At 40.5% G+C, this 16,377-nt stretch overlaps 1 protein-coding gene across 4 annotated transcripts in view; it reads right to left on the reverse strand.

Moving 5' to 3' along the window:
• Nucleotides 1-16,377, reverse strand: part of LOC116527869 (GTPase IMAP family member 7-like) — a 122,479-nt gene that overhangs the window by 61,537 nt on the left and 44,565 nt on the right. For 3 of the 4 annotated variants that reach the window (XM_032245052.1, XM_032245053.1, XM_032245054.1), the window contains exon 5: nt 12,634-14,896. The exons of the other annotated variant lie outside the window; for it this stretch is intronic. In XM_032245052.1, coding sequence (XP_032100943.1) covers nt 14,208-14,896 — 689 coding nt within the window. In that variant the 3' untranslated portion in view covers nt 12,634-14,207. Of the gene's footprint in view, nt 1-12,633; nt 14,897-16,377 lie in introns of those variants that run through there. 4 annotated transcript variants of the gene reach the window in all.

Below are 16,377 nucleotides of genomic sequence, written 5' to 3' on the forward strand. Positions count from 1 at the left end.
GGCTAGTGGTCTATCTATTTCGCTAAGTTTTTCAAGAAACCAGATACTAGATTCATTGATTTTTTTAAGGGGTTTGTGTCTCTATCTCCAGTTCTGCTCTGATCTTTATTTCTTGTCTTCTGCTAGCTTTTGAATTTGTTTTCTCTTGCTTCTCTAGTTCGTTTCAATTGTGATGTTAGGGTGTTGATTTTAGATCTTTCCTGCTTCCTCTTGTGGGCATTTAATGCTATCAATTTCTCTCTGCACACTGGTTTAAATGTGTACCAGATATTCTGGTATGTTGTGCTTTTGTTCTCATTGGTTTCAAAGAACATCTTTATTTCTGCCTTCATGTTGTTATTTACTCAGTAGTCATTCAGGAGCAGGTTGCTTAGTTTCCATGTAGTTGTGCTGTTTTGAGTGAGTTTTTAAATGCTGAGTTCTAATTTAATTGCACTGTGGTCTGAGAGACTGTTATGATTTCCATTATTTTGCATTTGCTGAGGAGTGTTTTACTTCCAATTATGTGGTCAATTTTAGAATAAGTGCAACTTGGTGCTGAGAAGAATATATATTCTGTTGATTTGGGGTTGAGAGTTCTGTAGATGTCTGTTAGGTCTGCCTGGTTCAGAGCTGAGTTCAAATCCTGAATATTTTTGTTAATTTTCTGTCTTGTTGATCTGTCTAATACTGACAGTGGGGTGTTAAAGTCTCCCACTATTATTGTGTGGGAGTCAAAATTCTTGTAGGTCTCTAAGAACTTGCTTTATGAATCTGGGTGCTTTATGAATCTAAGAACTTGCTTTATGAATCTTTATTTAGATGCATAAACAAAGCCACCTACTGTGCAAGATCAGGAACCCTAATCTAAAATGGTTCATTCTCCTTCTGTCCCTTGATGCATCTCTTCAGATCCTAATCCACCCACTTAGTAGTAAGATGATGGGAATTTGGGAAATGAAACCTTAAGTCAAAGGTCTGTGGGCAGAAATCTGAATTACAAAACAGTTTCTCTTTGGTCATCTGCGCTCAATCTTAAGGAAAATAAGGACTTCATACATGTTTGGAAATAGTATGCGTTATTACAGAAGGTATGTTGAAATCTCCAGCTATAATTGGGGATTTGTCTATTTCTCCATTCATTTCTGTCAATTTTCACTTCTTGAATTTTGAAGTTCACTTATTTTTTAAAACTGTTAGTTTTTAACTAGGTGGGTGCACAGCCAGTAGTATTATTATATTTTCTTGATGAATTAACCTATTATTTTCATGAAGTGTTCTTCTTTATCCCTGGTGAAGAGATAGCATTGTTCTAAAGCCCACTTTGATAACTAATATAGCCATTGCCATTTTTTTATGTCTGATATATGCATGATATGTATCTTTTTTAGTTCTTCTGCTTTTAACCCATTGTGTCTTTATATTTAAAGTAGACTTTCCTTTAGATAGCATGCAGTGAGGTCTTGTTTTTTTATCCAATCTGACGTGTTTTATCATTGGAGCATTTAGAAATTTAATCTAATATGATTATCAGTATGGTTGTGTTTAAATTCATGATTTTGCTATTCGTTTTTATTTGTTCCAACTATTCTTTTTTAATGCCAACTTTTTTTTTTTTTTTTTAATACAGAGTCTTGCTCTGTCACCCATGCTGGAGTGCAGTGGCATGATCTCACCTGACTGCAATATCTGCCTCCTGGATTCAAGAGATTCTCCTGCCTCAGCCTCCCAAGTAGCTAGGACTACAGGTGCACACCACCCTGCCAGGCTAGTTTTTGTTTTTGTTTCTGTTTTTGTTTTTGTTTAGTAGAGATGGGGTTTCACCATGTTGGTCAGACCGGTCTCGAACTCCTGACCTAAGGTGATCCGGCTGCCTTGGCCTCCCAAAGTGCTGGGATTACAGGTGTGAGGCACTGCACCAGGCCTTTTATGGCAACTTTTTAAATTTTCATTTTATTTCCACTATTGCTTTATTAGCCGCACCTTATTTTATTCTCTGTACGTCGCATTCTACCATCAGTAAATATTACGTCACTTCATCTATAAGACCTTTGTAACATTATACTTTCACTCCCTTTCTTCCATCTTCTGCATTATTGTTGTCAAACATTTTACATTTACATAAAAGGTAAAGTCAATGAAAATGCTTTCAAGTCTATCATCTCTCTTTTAAATAATTTTTTTAAAGAATATTTTGTATTTATCCAAGTATTTACTATTTTTGATCTCTTATTCTTTTGTGGAAATCTCAGTTGACATCTATTTTCATTTTCCACCCAGTTGACCTATCTCATGGACCAGTCCTGAGCAGCCTATTGTCCAATGTCTGGAAACAATTCCTTTATATAGTTTACTATTTTTCTGGTTGTTTATGGAAGGAGGGTAAATAACAGTTCCCATTACTCCATCATGGCCAGAAACAAAAGATTCTTCCCCTATTTCTTTTCTTGCAATGTATTTATTAAAAATACTATATAAATTGTACTGTTGCTTTTTCTCCATTCTGCATTTTTCTGTTTGATATCACTTGTCATGTTCCTCAGTCTCACACATTTTTATAAACTGGAATTTAGTTGTGTTTGATTTGATCAGAGAGATCACAATCAAGTTCAATTTTTTGACAATCTTACTCATAGATGATGTTGTGTATTTCCATCAGGGGGCACTTGATGCCTTGCTTTTCCTCTTTTTATGTGAGCAGTTATTGATGAGCATTGTATAGATTTGTCAGTTTATTGCATATTGCAAACTGGTGATATTGTATTCTAACATATCCTTTCTGTTAAGTAGCTAGAATATTTTTATTAAGATATTCCCTTCCTCTTCAATTATATAGTAGCTGGAAGAACAGTTTATACAGGCAAGACAGAAGAATTGCTTGATAAACCCAGGATGAGTTACAAATGAATAAAACATTTAAATCCTACAAAACAAAAATTTAAGTCCTAGAAGGAAACAGAAAACAATTCCATTAAAATTTATACATGTGGAAAGTATGACTCAAAAATCAGAAATACACATAATTTGATTAATTTGCCTAAATAATAGTGATACACTTCTACATAACAAAAACAAAGTAAAATATGACAACCTGAAAAATAGTATTTGTAACTCATAGAATAGACAAGTGACTAAGCTCTTATTGTGTAGAGTGTCAGGCTGGGCTTAATGCTTGTAACGAGTGTATCACTGTGGTGCTGGATGTCAATAGCTGAGGATGCTGGACATGTGTGAAGACAGAGAGTGTGTGGGGACTCAGTGCTTTCTGGTCAATTTTGCTGTGAATCTAAAACTGCTCTAAAAAATAAAGTTTACTGTTAATAAAAATGTAAAAGTCCAACAATTCATTGTAAAAATGGACAAAATATGTGAAAAAATTAACAGAAAAACAAACAGATATTAAACATATGAAAAGATGCTTAATCTCACTCACATGGAGAGAAATGCAAATTCAAACTGCACTGAGATATGATTACTCCCCAACAGATTTTCTTTTTTTTAATCTATTTATTTAACTTAGTTTAATTTATTTAACTTTATTTATTTAACTTTATTTATTAAATTTATTTATTTAACTTATTTATTTAAATTTATTTATTTAACTTATATCTGGAATTTCTCCCCATGTTATCCCTCCCCACCTTCCCCTCCCTACCCACCCCCGCTGTCTCTCCCCTACCCACCCCCAAGTGCCCCCAGTGTGTGATGCTCCTCTCCCTGAGTCCACATGTTCTCATTGTTCAACACCCACCTATGAGTGAGAACATGCGGTGTTTGGCTTTCTGTTCTTGTGTCAGTTTGCTGAGAATGATGGTTTCCAGATTCATCCAAGTCCCTACAAAGGACATGAACTCATCGTTTTTTTTTTTTTTTTTTTTGAGACGGAGTTTCGCTCTTGTTGCCCAGGCTGGAGTGCAATGGCGCGATCTCGGCTCACCGCAACCTCCGCCTCCTGGGTTCAGGCAATTCTCCTGCCTCAGCTTCCTGAGTAGCTGGGATTACAGGCACGCGCCACCATGCCCAGCTAATTTTTTGTATTTTTAGTAGAGACGGGGTTTCACCATGTTGACCAGGATGGTCTCGATCTCTTGACCTCGTGATCCACCCGCCTCGGCCTCCCACAGTGCTGGGATTACAGGCTTGAGCCACCGCGCCCGGCCGAACTCATCGTTTTTTATGGCTTCATAGTATTCTGTGGTGTATATGTGCCACGTTTCCTTTGTCCAGTCTATCATTGATGGGCATTTGGGTTGGTTCCAGGTCTTTGCCATTGTACACAGGGCTGCAATGAGCATACATGTGCATGTGACTTTATAGTAGAACGATTTATAGTTCTTTGGGTATATGCCCAGTAATGGGATTGCTGGGTCAAATGGAATTTCTATTTCTAGATCCTTGAGAAATCGCCACACTGTCTTCCACAATGGTTGAACTAATTTACACTCCCACCAACTGTGTAAGAGTCTTCCTATTTCTCCACATCATCCCCATCAGATTTTCAAAACCCATGATATGAGAACAAACAGACACCTTCACACTTCATTAGTGAAAATGCAGAATAGCACGACCTGTATGGAGTGAAATCTAGCAAACAATGAAGTACTGTTGGAAACTGCAAAGTTTTAGAAATATCCTAAATGAAGCAAGTTAACATAATGCAGGTATTGATACGCAAAGGACTGTAGCTGTATAAAGTACAGTTGTTTAAAATAAACGCAGTTGTATAAAATAGAGACTCTCTAGATACTGATTTGAGGCAATCCCCATGATATGTTGTTAAGTGAAAAGAACAAGATATAGAGCCATATAAACAGTATGCTACCTTTTATGCTAAAAAAGATAAGAAATTAAGAATATATGGCCAGGTGCACAGGCTCACCTATAATCCCAACACTTTGGGAGGCCAAGGTGGGAGGATTGCTTGAAGCCAGGAGCTAGAGACTAGCTTGGGCAATATAGTGAGACCCTCCCGCCCCCGTCTGTGCAAAATAAATTTTTTAACTAGCTGGACATGATGACACATGCTAATAGTCTTAGCTACTTGGAGGCTGAGGCAGGAAGACCACGAGCTCAGGAGTTCAAGGCTGCAGTGAACTATGTCAACCTAGGTGACAGAGGGAGACATAGTATCTGAAAAAAGAAAGAAATTAAGAATGTGTACTAAGATTCGATTATATTTTTAGAAAGAAACAATGTAAGCATACCCAAGAAACAATGGTTACCTTTAGAAAACTGTGGGAGAATCAGATAGGCAAGATGGAATCAAGATATCTTAATATTTGCCATTTCATATTCTTCTGGTTTTTGAATCATTTAAATATATTATTTATTCAAAAATTACATGTAAAAAGAGTCCCCAGTCTTCCTTATCAAGAAGTCTTAATATATTTTTTACACTTAAATGTATCTTATTTTATTTCCAAAGGAAGCTGAATGTAACATCTGTGCTGTGTTGCAGTTGTGAGAGCAGGCTGCCCCAACACCAAAACAGACTGCTTTTGCACCATTATTTGTACAGAATTTAATTCTCTGGCTGAACCTTACCTGACATTTACTGTCTGTTTTATTTTATCTCATAAATGTAAGGAGAAAAGTGGATTTTCAGAAACAGTCACCCATTAATGATTAAAACTTAAAACAAATATCAGAAGCCCCAGAGATTGTTCTAAAAAATTGTGTACTAAGAGTTAGTAGTAGCTAGAGGTGATTCATTCATTCATTTAAAGGGGAAATTGTAATGTCAAGCTGATATCAGAGTACTTTTTGGGAAGATAAATGTGATTGAAATATTTTGGTAAGCTCTTGGAGTGAAACAGAAAAACAGACTGCCTCCCCCACCAGGCACAACTCTGGATAACTTAGACAAAACCTTGTCTTGCAGTGTCATTGGATTTATGCAAAGCCATTTTCTTTTCTTTTCTTTTCTTTTTTTTTTTTTTTTTCATTTGAGACAGAGTCTCGCTCTGTCACCAGGCACCAGGCTGGAGTGCAGTGGCAATCTTGGCTTACTGCAACCTCCGCCTCCCAGGCTCGAGCAATTCTCCTGCCTCAGCCTCCTGGGTAGCTGGGACTACAGGCGCACGCCACCACACCCAGCTAATTGGTTTTTTTTGTATTTTTAGTAGAGACGGGGTTTCACCATGTTGGCCAGGATGGTCTCGATCTCTCGACCTCATGATCCGCCTGCCTTAGCCTCCCATAGTGCTGGGATTACAGGCTTGAGTCACCATGCCTGGCCCATTTTCTTAAAATATTTGAATCTGAATATTACCTTTACTTGTCCCTTGGCATCTCTTTTATAACCAAACATATCTTAATTTCCCCTCAGGACAGACGGATGCCTACAACAGAATTTAGCACATGTTCATGTGCTTAGAGAAACCAAAAAATAAGTATGTTAATACTTTTTGAACCACTATTCCCATTCCAGGTGTTACTGTTTAGATTTAGAGCGCTGATGAGTCCCTTCTTTCCTCCATAGCTTTGAATAGTAGCATCTATACACAAAGAATGGAGTTGGTTGGGCAAATGATCACCTTTTTATCCAAAACACAGGGCCCCCTAATATGTTGGAATGAAGAACACAGCAAGACTCAAAGTTCAAAGTAAGACTTCCCAGACCTCCCACTTAAATGGAGTAGTGTGAGCCCAGATTGCAACTCAGCTAACATCCATACCACGTTAGACTGAGAAGAGCAAGCCTGAAGAGCAAAAGATTAGCCTGAATCTGCCCGAAATAGATCTACTCCAATCAGCTTACAACATGGAAACAGGAAGCCCCAGGTAAGCTACCTACACATGGGTGCAGGGTGATCTAGGAACCCAAGAGAAGGAACATGGAATCCTGGTTTGAGGCAAAGTAACATTAGCAACGAGAACTAAAATACAATCTAAAAGCTACTGGTGCATTGGTAATACGTAGTACAGATGTCAACAAAACCATAGTTTCCTACTATCAATAACAAACATGTTTCTATACTGCAACAAATAAATAAAATGCTATAATGTAAATACCAAAGAGTGATCCCATTTATAATGAGTTGGGCCTTCTAGCCAAACTCTTGTCAAAGCAGCAATTCTCTACTTGCTATGTGATTGTAGACTTCACTTTGGAACTGGCTCTTGTAATACAGTCTACTACAGCCTTCATATAGCCGTATTACTACTGTCGGGGTTTGGAAATCGAGGTGACAAATTGTGGGGTGTTAAAAACCACAAACTTATTTCCAAAAGTTGGCTTCAAATTTTACATATTTTGCTTGGTGCCCAGATAAATACGCAATGTTTTTTCTGCATCCAACAACATGATGATGTAATCTTTTTCCTTCATTCTATTAATATGGTCTAATACATAACTGATATTTGTATAACGAACCTGTCTTGCAGCAACTACTACATGTGCCCGCAGGTTATGTGTTAATAATGGGTGCAAGATTTTGCCTTATATAGCTCTATCCTGCACAAGAATACCATGCCATCAAATGCAGAAATCCTTAGCAAAAAATTCTGGACATAGTATTTCCAGTAAAATCAGCAACTTATCAAGAAGTTCTAAGTACCCCCATGAGGAGCCAATATTACAATGACTTTTAGAACTCCAGTTAGGAGAAATGAACAAGTCATTGATCTTAGGTTACATAAGGAGAGGCCACAGAGAATATGAAACTACAGGGACAAATAATAAACAATTTTCAAAAAAATCCCCTAAGAACAAAGGAAGCATGAGGCCAATTGCTGCAAAACAGGAAGCACACCACAAAATATCTTCTCTCAGCCAACATTAAGAGATTTTAAGACAAAGGGGCAAACATGAGAACCTAAGAAACTGAAAGCAATCAAACAACTGAAATAACAAGCAACAACCAGCAAACTGCTAGGAAAAAAATCAGCTGGAGAAAAATTCAAACAGAGACAGCCCTTCTCCAGGAGCTAGAAGATTTAGAAATGAGTCTTTTAGACAGTTAAGGAACATAAATTGAATACCAGAAATCAGTATAAATATATCTTCTTGTTAAACCTGATGGAGTACTCTAAACATTCTTATGTCCATACTTGATCATTTATAATGTGTCCAATATTCTGAATATGTGAGGTTTTTAAATGTTTATTAAAGTGACTTTTCCTATCTTTCAATGTAATGTGGAAGGGGGTAGGAGTGAGTTTTTTTAACCAAAGCTTGACAGACTAACAGAGAGATATTATTATCCACTAAGGAACCGTCTCTCAAAGACACAAATAAAAGCATCTTGCACTTTTTTTTAAAGAGGAAGGAGCAAAAGGAAGAGTGACCAAAATCAGGAAGGAAGGCTGCATGCTGGCTCTGCATGTTCTCTGCAGAATCTTCAGTAAAACTTTCTGAAACTGAAAAAAAAACAAAACAAAACAAAACAAAAAACAGGAAAAAAAGTTGAATAGGAATAATTGTGTGTGTGAATACCAACGTGTGTTTTTTTAAGTAACAGTAAAAACACCACATTTTAGGCTTTCAGAGTCTTGCTCTAACAAAGAAACAGTGCATAATTCCACAGGACTGAGGAGGCTGGGGAAAAAGAGGACTCTTAGAAACAGTGGGGAGGACTTTGGGATTTTTCTTTTAAATTAGTACTATATTTATTCTTTTTCATTACCTTGTTATTTTTAATTTTTATTTTTTTAATTTTTTTAATTTTATTTTATTTTATTTTTTATTTTTTTTGAGACGGAGTTTCACTCATGTTACCCAGGCTGGAGTGCAATGGCGCGATCTTGGCTCACCGCAACCTCCGCCTCCTGGGTTCAGGCAATTCTCCTGCCTCAGCCTCCTGAGTAGCTGGGATTACAGGCACGCACCACCATGCCCAGCTAATTTTTTGTATTTTTAGTAGAGACGGGGTTTCACCATGTTGACCAGGATGGTCTCGATCTCTTGACCTCGTGATCCACCCGCCTCAGCCTCCCAAAGTGCTGGAATTACAGGCTCGAGCCACCGCACCCGGACTTATTTTTATTTCAATAGTTTTTGGGGTACAGGTGGTTTTTGGTTACATGGGTAAGTTCTCTAGTGGTGACTCCTGAGATTTTAGTGCACCTGTCACCCGAGCAGAGTACAGTGTCCCCAGTGTTAGTCTTTTATTCCTCATCCCCCTCCCAATCCTCGCCCCTCCCAATTCCCCAAAGTCCATTGCATTATTCTCATGTCCTCATAGCTTAGCTCCCACTAAGAAGTGAGAACATACACCATTTGGTTTTCCATTCCTGAGTTGCAAGTGGGGTCTTCCAGGGCACCACTAGAGAGGCCAGATAATGACATTTTTTTAGGAATGGGACTTTTAAGGAGCTCTAACTCCAATCAGCCTCCTTCAGTGGCTTCCAGGCTGCGAATTTTCATAGTGATTTTCGTTTGTTGGTTTTCAAGGTTACCACAGAGTTGGGGGTAACAGAAAAGGGGCAAGTTGAAGCACCACAAAACTCACTACTTTTCTTGAATGAACACTCTCAATATTGTTTCAAGCCTTGGGTTGATACCCAGAAAAAAAAAAAAAGAGAGAAGCGTTGATTGACTATTTTTGACAGTGTTCTCTTTTTCGTGGAGATTTTTGGAGGGCATTATTCTGCTAATGATGCTAATGTGAGATGATGAGATAACATCGTGTCACAATTACTTTTGCCTTATAAATATATAGCATCATGGTTGCAGTGTGGAACATAATTTGATAGAAGCAGGCCTCGAAACAGGTTCAATCCCAAGAAGCCATTGCAACAATCCGGACCAGAAAGGATGGTGACCATAACTGGAGTAGAGATAAGGAAAAAAAAAAGTGGATGCCCCAGAGAGATATGAAGCCTTTATGATACATAATTCTTTTGTTATTTATTGGAAGAAAGAGTCAAGGCTCCTGGCTTGGACAACTTGATAGATTATGGCACCACTTACAAAATAGGAAACCCAGGAAGGAAGTGATGAGCAGCCAGTAGGGCCAATAGTGTGCCCATGAGAATCTCATTACCCAGTGAAAACAAAAATCACAGAAACTCCAAAGGTGTTTAGTGGATTCTCCGATACCCAGTAGAACTTGCAGTGTTGACTTGAAGACATGGCGGCCAATAGGATTGAAAGTCATGCTTCATAGTTAACAGTGCCTAGTAAGCAGTACCCAGTGGAGAAGGATTTGGATCAGGACAAGAGTAAAATCAGGGTAAATGCCACGTGGCAAGTGACAGAAATTTTCAGTAGCTAATACAACTCATCCATTGGGAAACCTCAGAAATAAATTCAGAGGAAATAGGAACTTGCTGGCAGCCCAGAGTGTTGCAAGAGCAGGTGAGTTGCAAGCTAGGAAAACAACGTTATTACTGTCAACATGACATCATTTTAAACTTCAGGTCACTGAAGACCTGCAAAGGACAAATTACAGATATATTCCCAGAGTGTCTTTTAGGCATGACACCTTGGCCCAGGCTTGACCCCTTTTAATCTAGCCTACACACTGCCCTAGAGTCTGTGGGTCAGGAAATGCAGGCCTGCCACACTGCCACACACTAAGATACATGAGGACAATATGAAGTGAAGAGAAAAATACAGGAACTGTTTGTAGCTGAGCGGAAAATGTGCCACGCTGATCATGCTGTTCACAACTAGATTTTTCACCAGTCTGTCGAGTACATCCTACGTGTATTCACAGAAATACAGAGGTGCAAGAGCAAAGGCCACAGAGGTTTCTCATGAACATTAAGTTGCCTCTCACGGGAAAATGGGAGGTAGGACCTGCTGATGCTTTAATCTGCTAGGGAGGATGATAGTGTGCTAGTGGTAGAGCCTGGACCAATGGGTCCATGGAACAAACTGATGAAATGATAGGCTAGAAAGGAGAGGGTCTTTACTGAAAAGGTGGATGCTTCATTTGAGGTAGGAGGAGAAGGGGCTTATAGCCAAGTGGCCTGGGGATTCTCCTAGAGAAGTGAGCTTGCTGACAGGTTTCACAGATCATGTCAGCAGCTCAGCTGACTCCTTTGCAGAAATTTAGCCCAATTTTATGGGATTTTCTGTCTCTATGTAATCATGAAACTATTGTTTTTACTCTTTATGCTAAATTCATCACAAAGCCTTGTTCTTCAGTACATCTTTCTCAGTGCAGGAAAAGAGAGAATAGTGAAAAGAATTGCTATGAGGAAGGAGGGGAGCCTGGGCGTGCTGGATGACCCGTTGTGAAAAATAAGCAAGTTGTTAGTGCATTAGCAAAACAGAGACACTGTAAATAGGCAAAAAACCACTTCCTTAGAAGTTACTTCTCTCCACTCTCTAACCAAACAAGGTCTGGACCATCTGTACGTACTGCAATCTATCACATTGGTCTGCTGTATCAGGGTCTCTCGGCCTCAGGACTATTGACATTTTGGTCCAGATAATTCTTTGTTGTGGGGGACTGTCTTGTGCATTTTAGGCTATTCAGCAGCATCCCTGGACTCTGCTTACCACATGCCAGTAGCACCCACTCCCTGTTGAGGCAACTAAGAATTTCTCCAGGAATTGTCAAATGTTTTCTACAGGGCAAAATTGTTTCCAGTTGAGAACCAGCACATTACCTCAATGACGTCACATTGAAGAGGCAGGACAAGCAATAGGTGGCTAGCATGTTAGTGGCCTTGGTAAGGCACATATACTCAAGAGAGTGGAATATCAATTCTGGACTTCCAGCTCAGGTAGGGGTCTTTAGTGAGACATGGAGCATGTCAGCCAATTTTGGCAGTGAGGAAGGGACGCCACTCTTGAAGGCTTTCATTTCAAGTAGAAACTTGCCATTCAGCTCCAAGAAATGCAGCTAGCTGGCAGCCTCCAGCTGCAACACTGTCAGGCCCCACCTCAGCTTCTGAGCTGAAGGCATGCTTTCTCCCAGCAGCCCCTAGCCTTAAGCTGAGCACAGCAGAGCCTACTAGTGCCTGCCCTATGCAGGATTGGCTATTGGTCTGTCTTTGCCCCAGAATTCCCTGTTGAGGTGGCCCGGGCTTTGCCAGGCTCTCCCTGCCCAACTCAGCTCCTCCCCACTTTCCTCTTGCAAATGTCAGGTGTAAATCACAGTCTGAAGGCATTCCCTGCCCAATTCTGCTTCTTCCCTCTTTTTTCTTTCATGGGCATTCCCCATAAATAAACCTCTTTGGTCCTAACTCTTTCTCAGCATGAACTTCTCAGAGAAACTGACACAGCAGTATTGTCACCCCACTCAGGCTTGGACCTAAAGGAAAACAGCAAGCTATGTCAGAGCCTACCTGTGAGAGGATGCCACATGACTGAGCCCACACATCCCCCACCTTGCGCAGCTCCCAGTGTCACCTGCTCAGCCATAGGCAGCACACTGGGATTTGTTTCTGCCCTCAAGCAGAAGGGAAGCTCAGGGAAGAAGCACAGAATGCCTTTCAGACCTTATTCCGCCCATGTTTCTGGTTCTAATATTGCTTATGCTTATTTGTCCTTGCTGTAGTAAAATGTCCAGAATGAAACATACCTGAGCTGTCAGGGACCTGACACCCAAGTGGCTGTCACTCAGTCTAAATAAAGATCCACAAGCACCAAAGATACAAAAAGCTCACCTGAGTCAAGGTATCTAAACATCTGAATTGTCTCTTCATGAAGGTATGCTCCTTCCCTAACTCAGAAAAATACAAATCAGAAAGAGAATATGAATTCATAATCTGATTCATCTTTATTATTTGATTCAACTAAATATATTTACATGTTTTTTTTTTTTTTACTTTCCAACTTTTATTTCAAATTCAAGGGATACATGCATAGGTTTGTTATATACGTAAGTGGCGTGTCACAAGGGTGTGGTGTACAGAGAATTTTGTCACCCAGGAAACCAGCATAACACCCAATAGGCAGCTTTTCAATCTTCGCCCTCCTCCCATCCTCCACCCTGAAGTATACCCTGCTGTCTCGTGTTCCCTTGTGTCCATGGCACACACGTTTTCTAGAAGTTATCATGTTAAGAGTTATCTGCAATCCCAAACTATTAATGGCAACCGTCCATGCTCTTTTAAATGGATTAATACTGAAAGTAACCTGATATTATCTAGGGAAAAAAACAGATGACACAGATTATGCCCTCAAAGCATGTACCAAGTGCTCAACATTTAAAACATCTTACCCTGTATCTACCCAGAAGAAGGTTCCAGATTTCTCTCTTACATATCAAAATAACCTCTCAAAATAATCTGTTCAGCCAGGGAAAGAACACCACTGTCTTGAAACCAAGAAGCAAACTCAAGTGTAGAAGCCACATGCCAATGCAGGTGGGACAGAAAGATAGAACAAAGCTGGCATGTTGATGCCTACCAGCCCCACATTGCTTACTCCCCGGCTTTCTGACATGAGATACAGGAATCCCCTGGTGTTTTTAAACCATTATAATAGGGGTTCTCTGAGTTTTAACCTGTTTCCTAACCGCAGGGGAAAGAGAGGGAGAAAGAGAAACACAATGGAGATTCTAATAGCCTTCTCTAGAGGAAATGTAGAACACCACTTAGAATTACAGAACTTTGCAGGATTCTCTGATTTTGGCAACCTTACCATGCTGCTAGTTGCCATTCTAGTCTATGTCACTGTGATAATTAGCAATAAAATCACTCAAAACCTCCAAGACTCAGGTCTGTTTCCTCGGAGACAGCCAGGAATGGGAGACTGTGTCCCACTTCACAACTAGGCGTGGAATGAAAAGAGGAGTGAGGAATAGCTACCATGGGAAGAAAGGAACACTCTAGCCCTGAGTCACATCCCAAAGGAGACAGGAGAGCTCTGGGAGCCAACAGCTCTGGACAACAGGGAGGCCCTCTGGAGTCTGCTTCCCACATCTGCCATGCCCAGGAGTGTCCTGAACATTACCCTGGTCTCATGTATCTGCATCCCCTGGGATGTTGTGCAACTATTTACATTCTGATCAAGGGTGTTCTCAGCCTTGGTAACAGTGTATATTGATTCTTGTGACTCGATTCTACCTCTTAATATCTGCCTAATGTCTGATACCTTTTTCCCCATCTTGTCTCTTCTTTCTCTTTTATGATCCCCTACTATTCGCCCCCACGTGCAATTTATTTATCTACAAATAATAAAGGTGGGATGCAAGGTGGGATGTATTTGCCTCTCAGACCCTCAAAGCCATGAGCCTTCTTGCCTTCCCACCAGTCCTACCATGCCCCATCCCTCCCCCCAACCTGAGGGTGTCCCTAAAGGAACAGACCCCAGGCACTTCGGCTACCTATGACAACATATCTTTTAAACTTTTAAGGAGTTTTTTGGCTTGGGAAATTTCCTGGACATTTTTAGCTGGTTTGCTGATGTTCTCCCGTGGATGGGGATACCCATGCCACCCATGTTTCCTTCTCAGATCATTGACTATTGTTAAAAGAGCTTTCACCTGGGTTTCCTGGGCCTGGCCAGTTTCTTTGTTGTTAAAAGCACAAACGCGCCACCCACACTTTTTAATAATGTTCTTAAGGGCTTTGTTGTCTGTGTTCATGACGAAGTCGTCAAGCTTCCCTGACCCTAGGTCTTCCTTCCGGGTGAACAGCACAACCGTGTATTCCACAAAGCCTGCTCCAAAGATGGCCTCCAGTTCCGCCACCGCTGTTTTGTCCTCTTCAGTGAATCGTCCCAGCTGGAACACCAGGACAAAAAATGTGTCCCCTTTTCCACAGCAGGACAAACAGTGCTCGAACTCCTCTTCTAACTGGGATAGGTCCTTTTCGACATCCAGCATCCGGTTGAAGGAAGGAGTGTCCACAACCACCACCTCCTGTCCGTCCCAGGTCTTCCTGCCACTCTGGCTGGTCTTGGTGACTGGCTTGGCCCGGAGCTGAGAGGTGAAGACGAGCCTCCCCAGGATGGAGTTCCCGGTTGCACTCTTCCCAGTCCCACTCCTCCCCACGAGGACAATGCTCAGGGCTTCTGTCAAAGGAAAGTGGGAAAGATTTGTGACCATGGGCCGATCTGAACTGGATTTTAAAGTTATGCCATGAAGCAAGATTACATCACTAAACAAAGAGGATGCTCAAACAGCATCAAGGCCTTCCTCTCACCCAAGGAGGGGAATCTCCAAACACGGAAATGACTTGGCCCAGTTTGCTCAGTCTGTGGAATCACAGCAGGACTTGGACTACAGTCTCCATCCACGGTTCATCCACTAACATAGCACTGTTCCTAACACTGAATCCACTCTGCTCCCTTTTTCCAGCACCTTCTGGACTCCCTGGCACCTGCGAGTGCCCCCTGGCCTTCGTACTCTCTACTACCCTCAGCCTGGTCCAGTCTACATATCTCATCCCTTTGTCTTCTGTTCCTGTTACAACTACATCTTCTCACCACCAACTACTGCTAACTGTAGCAACATCTCCTTACAGTATTTAAAGAATTTTTCTGTTCAATTGACTTTCATGAAAAAGGAACTCTACATACCACCGATAGATTACCAGTTTCCTTATTTAGGTTATGTGAAAATTCATTTCTCATTAAAACCATATTGAACTTAATTGCCTTTCACTGATGAGTCGAAAGACACCACATGGTTATAATAATGAGTATCCACTAACACTGCTGTGTGCGTGGAGTCCATGATGGAGAAAGAGAATGAATTTCCCTATAAATGGAATTTGCAGATGCATAGAGACCTTATAATATGTGTTATTTTGAGATTGTCCTTATGCTCTTGCACTTGCTCTGTGATGGTCCAGTGCCCATTCAAGTCTCTTCATAGTTCTCTTCTATTATGAATTCCATATCAAGTAGCTAATATCTACTTCAATGCAAAGGAGGAGGAAAGCACATTGCATACTCTTCTTTCAAGGGGAAGTTATTAACCTGCTTATACTGAACCTACAATTTCACAGATGAACAACAGCTTAATCTTCCAACATTCCCATATTTGTCAAATGCTTCAGTCCCTACTTCTATACCTACAGAGGGTGTGGTTCTCATGTATCTCTGAAATCCAGCCTGACTCCCCATCCCATATTCTCTAATTCAGTGTTCTTAATGCTCAATGTCTTAATCTTCAGTGTTCTTGGAAGATGTTCTTTAGAGCTGTGAACCCCCATCCACACCAACACTATTCTTTTTTGTACCCTAATAGCTGACATGCTTAGTCCTACCTCTTTGCTTGAAATAGCTGGTAGACTCTCTGGAATATCTTCCAGCTTTCTGCTTGGCCATTTAATCCATTCTCCAAAACCTGTTTCAAATTGGGCTTTCTATACACAGCCTCTCCCGACTTTCCCATGTATCTATACTTCCAAAGGAGGGTTCAAATAAGAAGATATGCTCCTTTGGGTTTTATATTCTTCCTGGGTGAAGATGTTTGAAGCAGAAAAAAAATGGAATGAGTAAGAATGGGAAGGACTTCAGTGTAGGTCAACTGAACCTGTAGCACTAAG

Source organism: Sapajus apella, unplaced genomic scaffold (genome assembly GCF_009761245.1).
Source record: "Sapajus apella isolate SASKATOON/1434 unplaced genomic scaffold, GSC_monkey_1.0 scaffold56, whole genome shotgun sequence".
In the NCBI taxonomy this organism is placed as follows: Eukaryota; Metazoa; Chordata; class Mammalia; order Primates; family Cebidae; genus Sapajus; species Sapajus apella.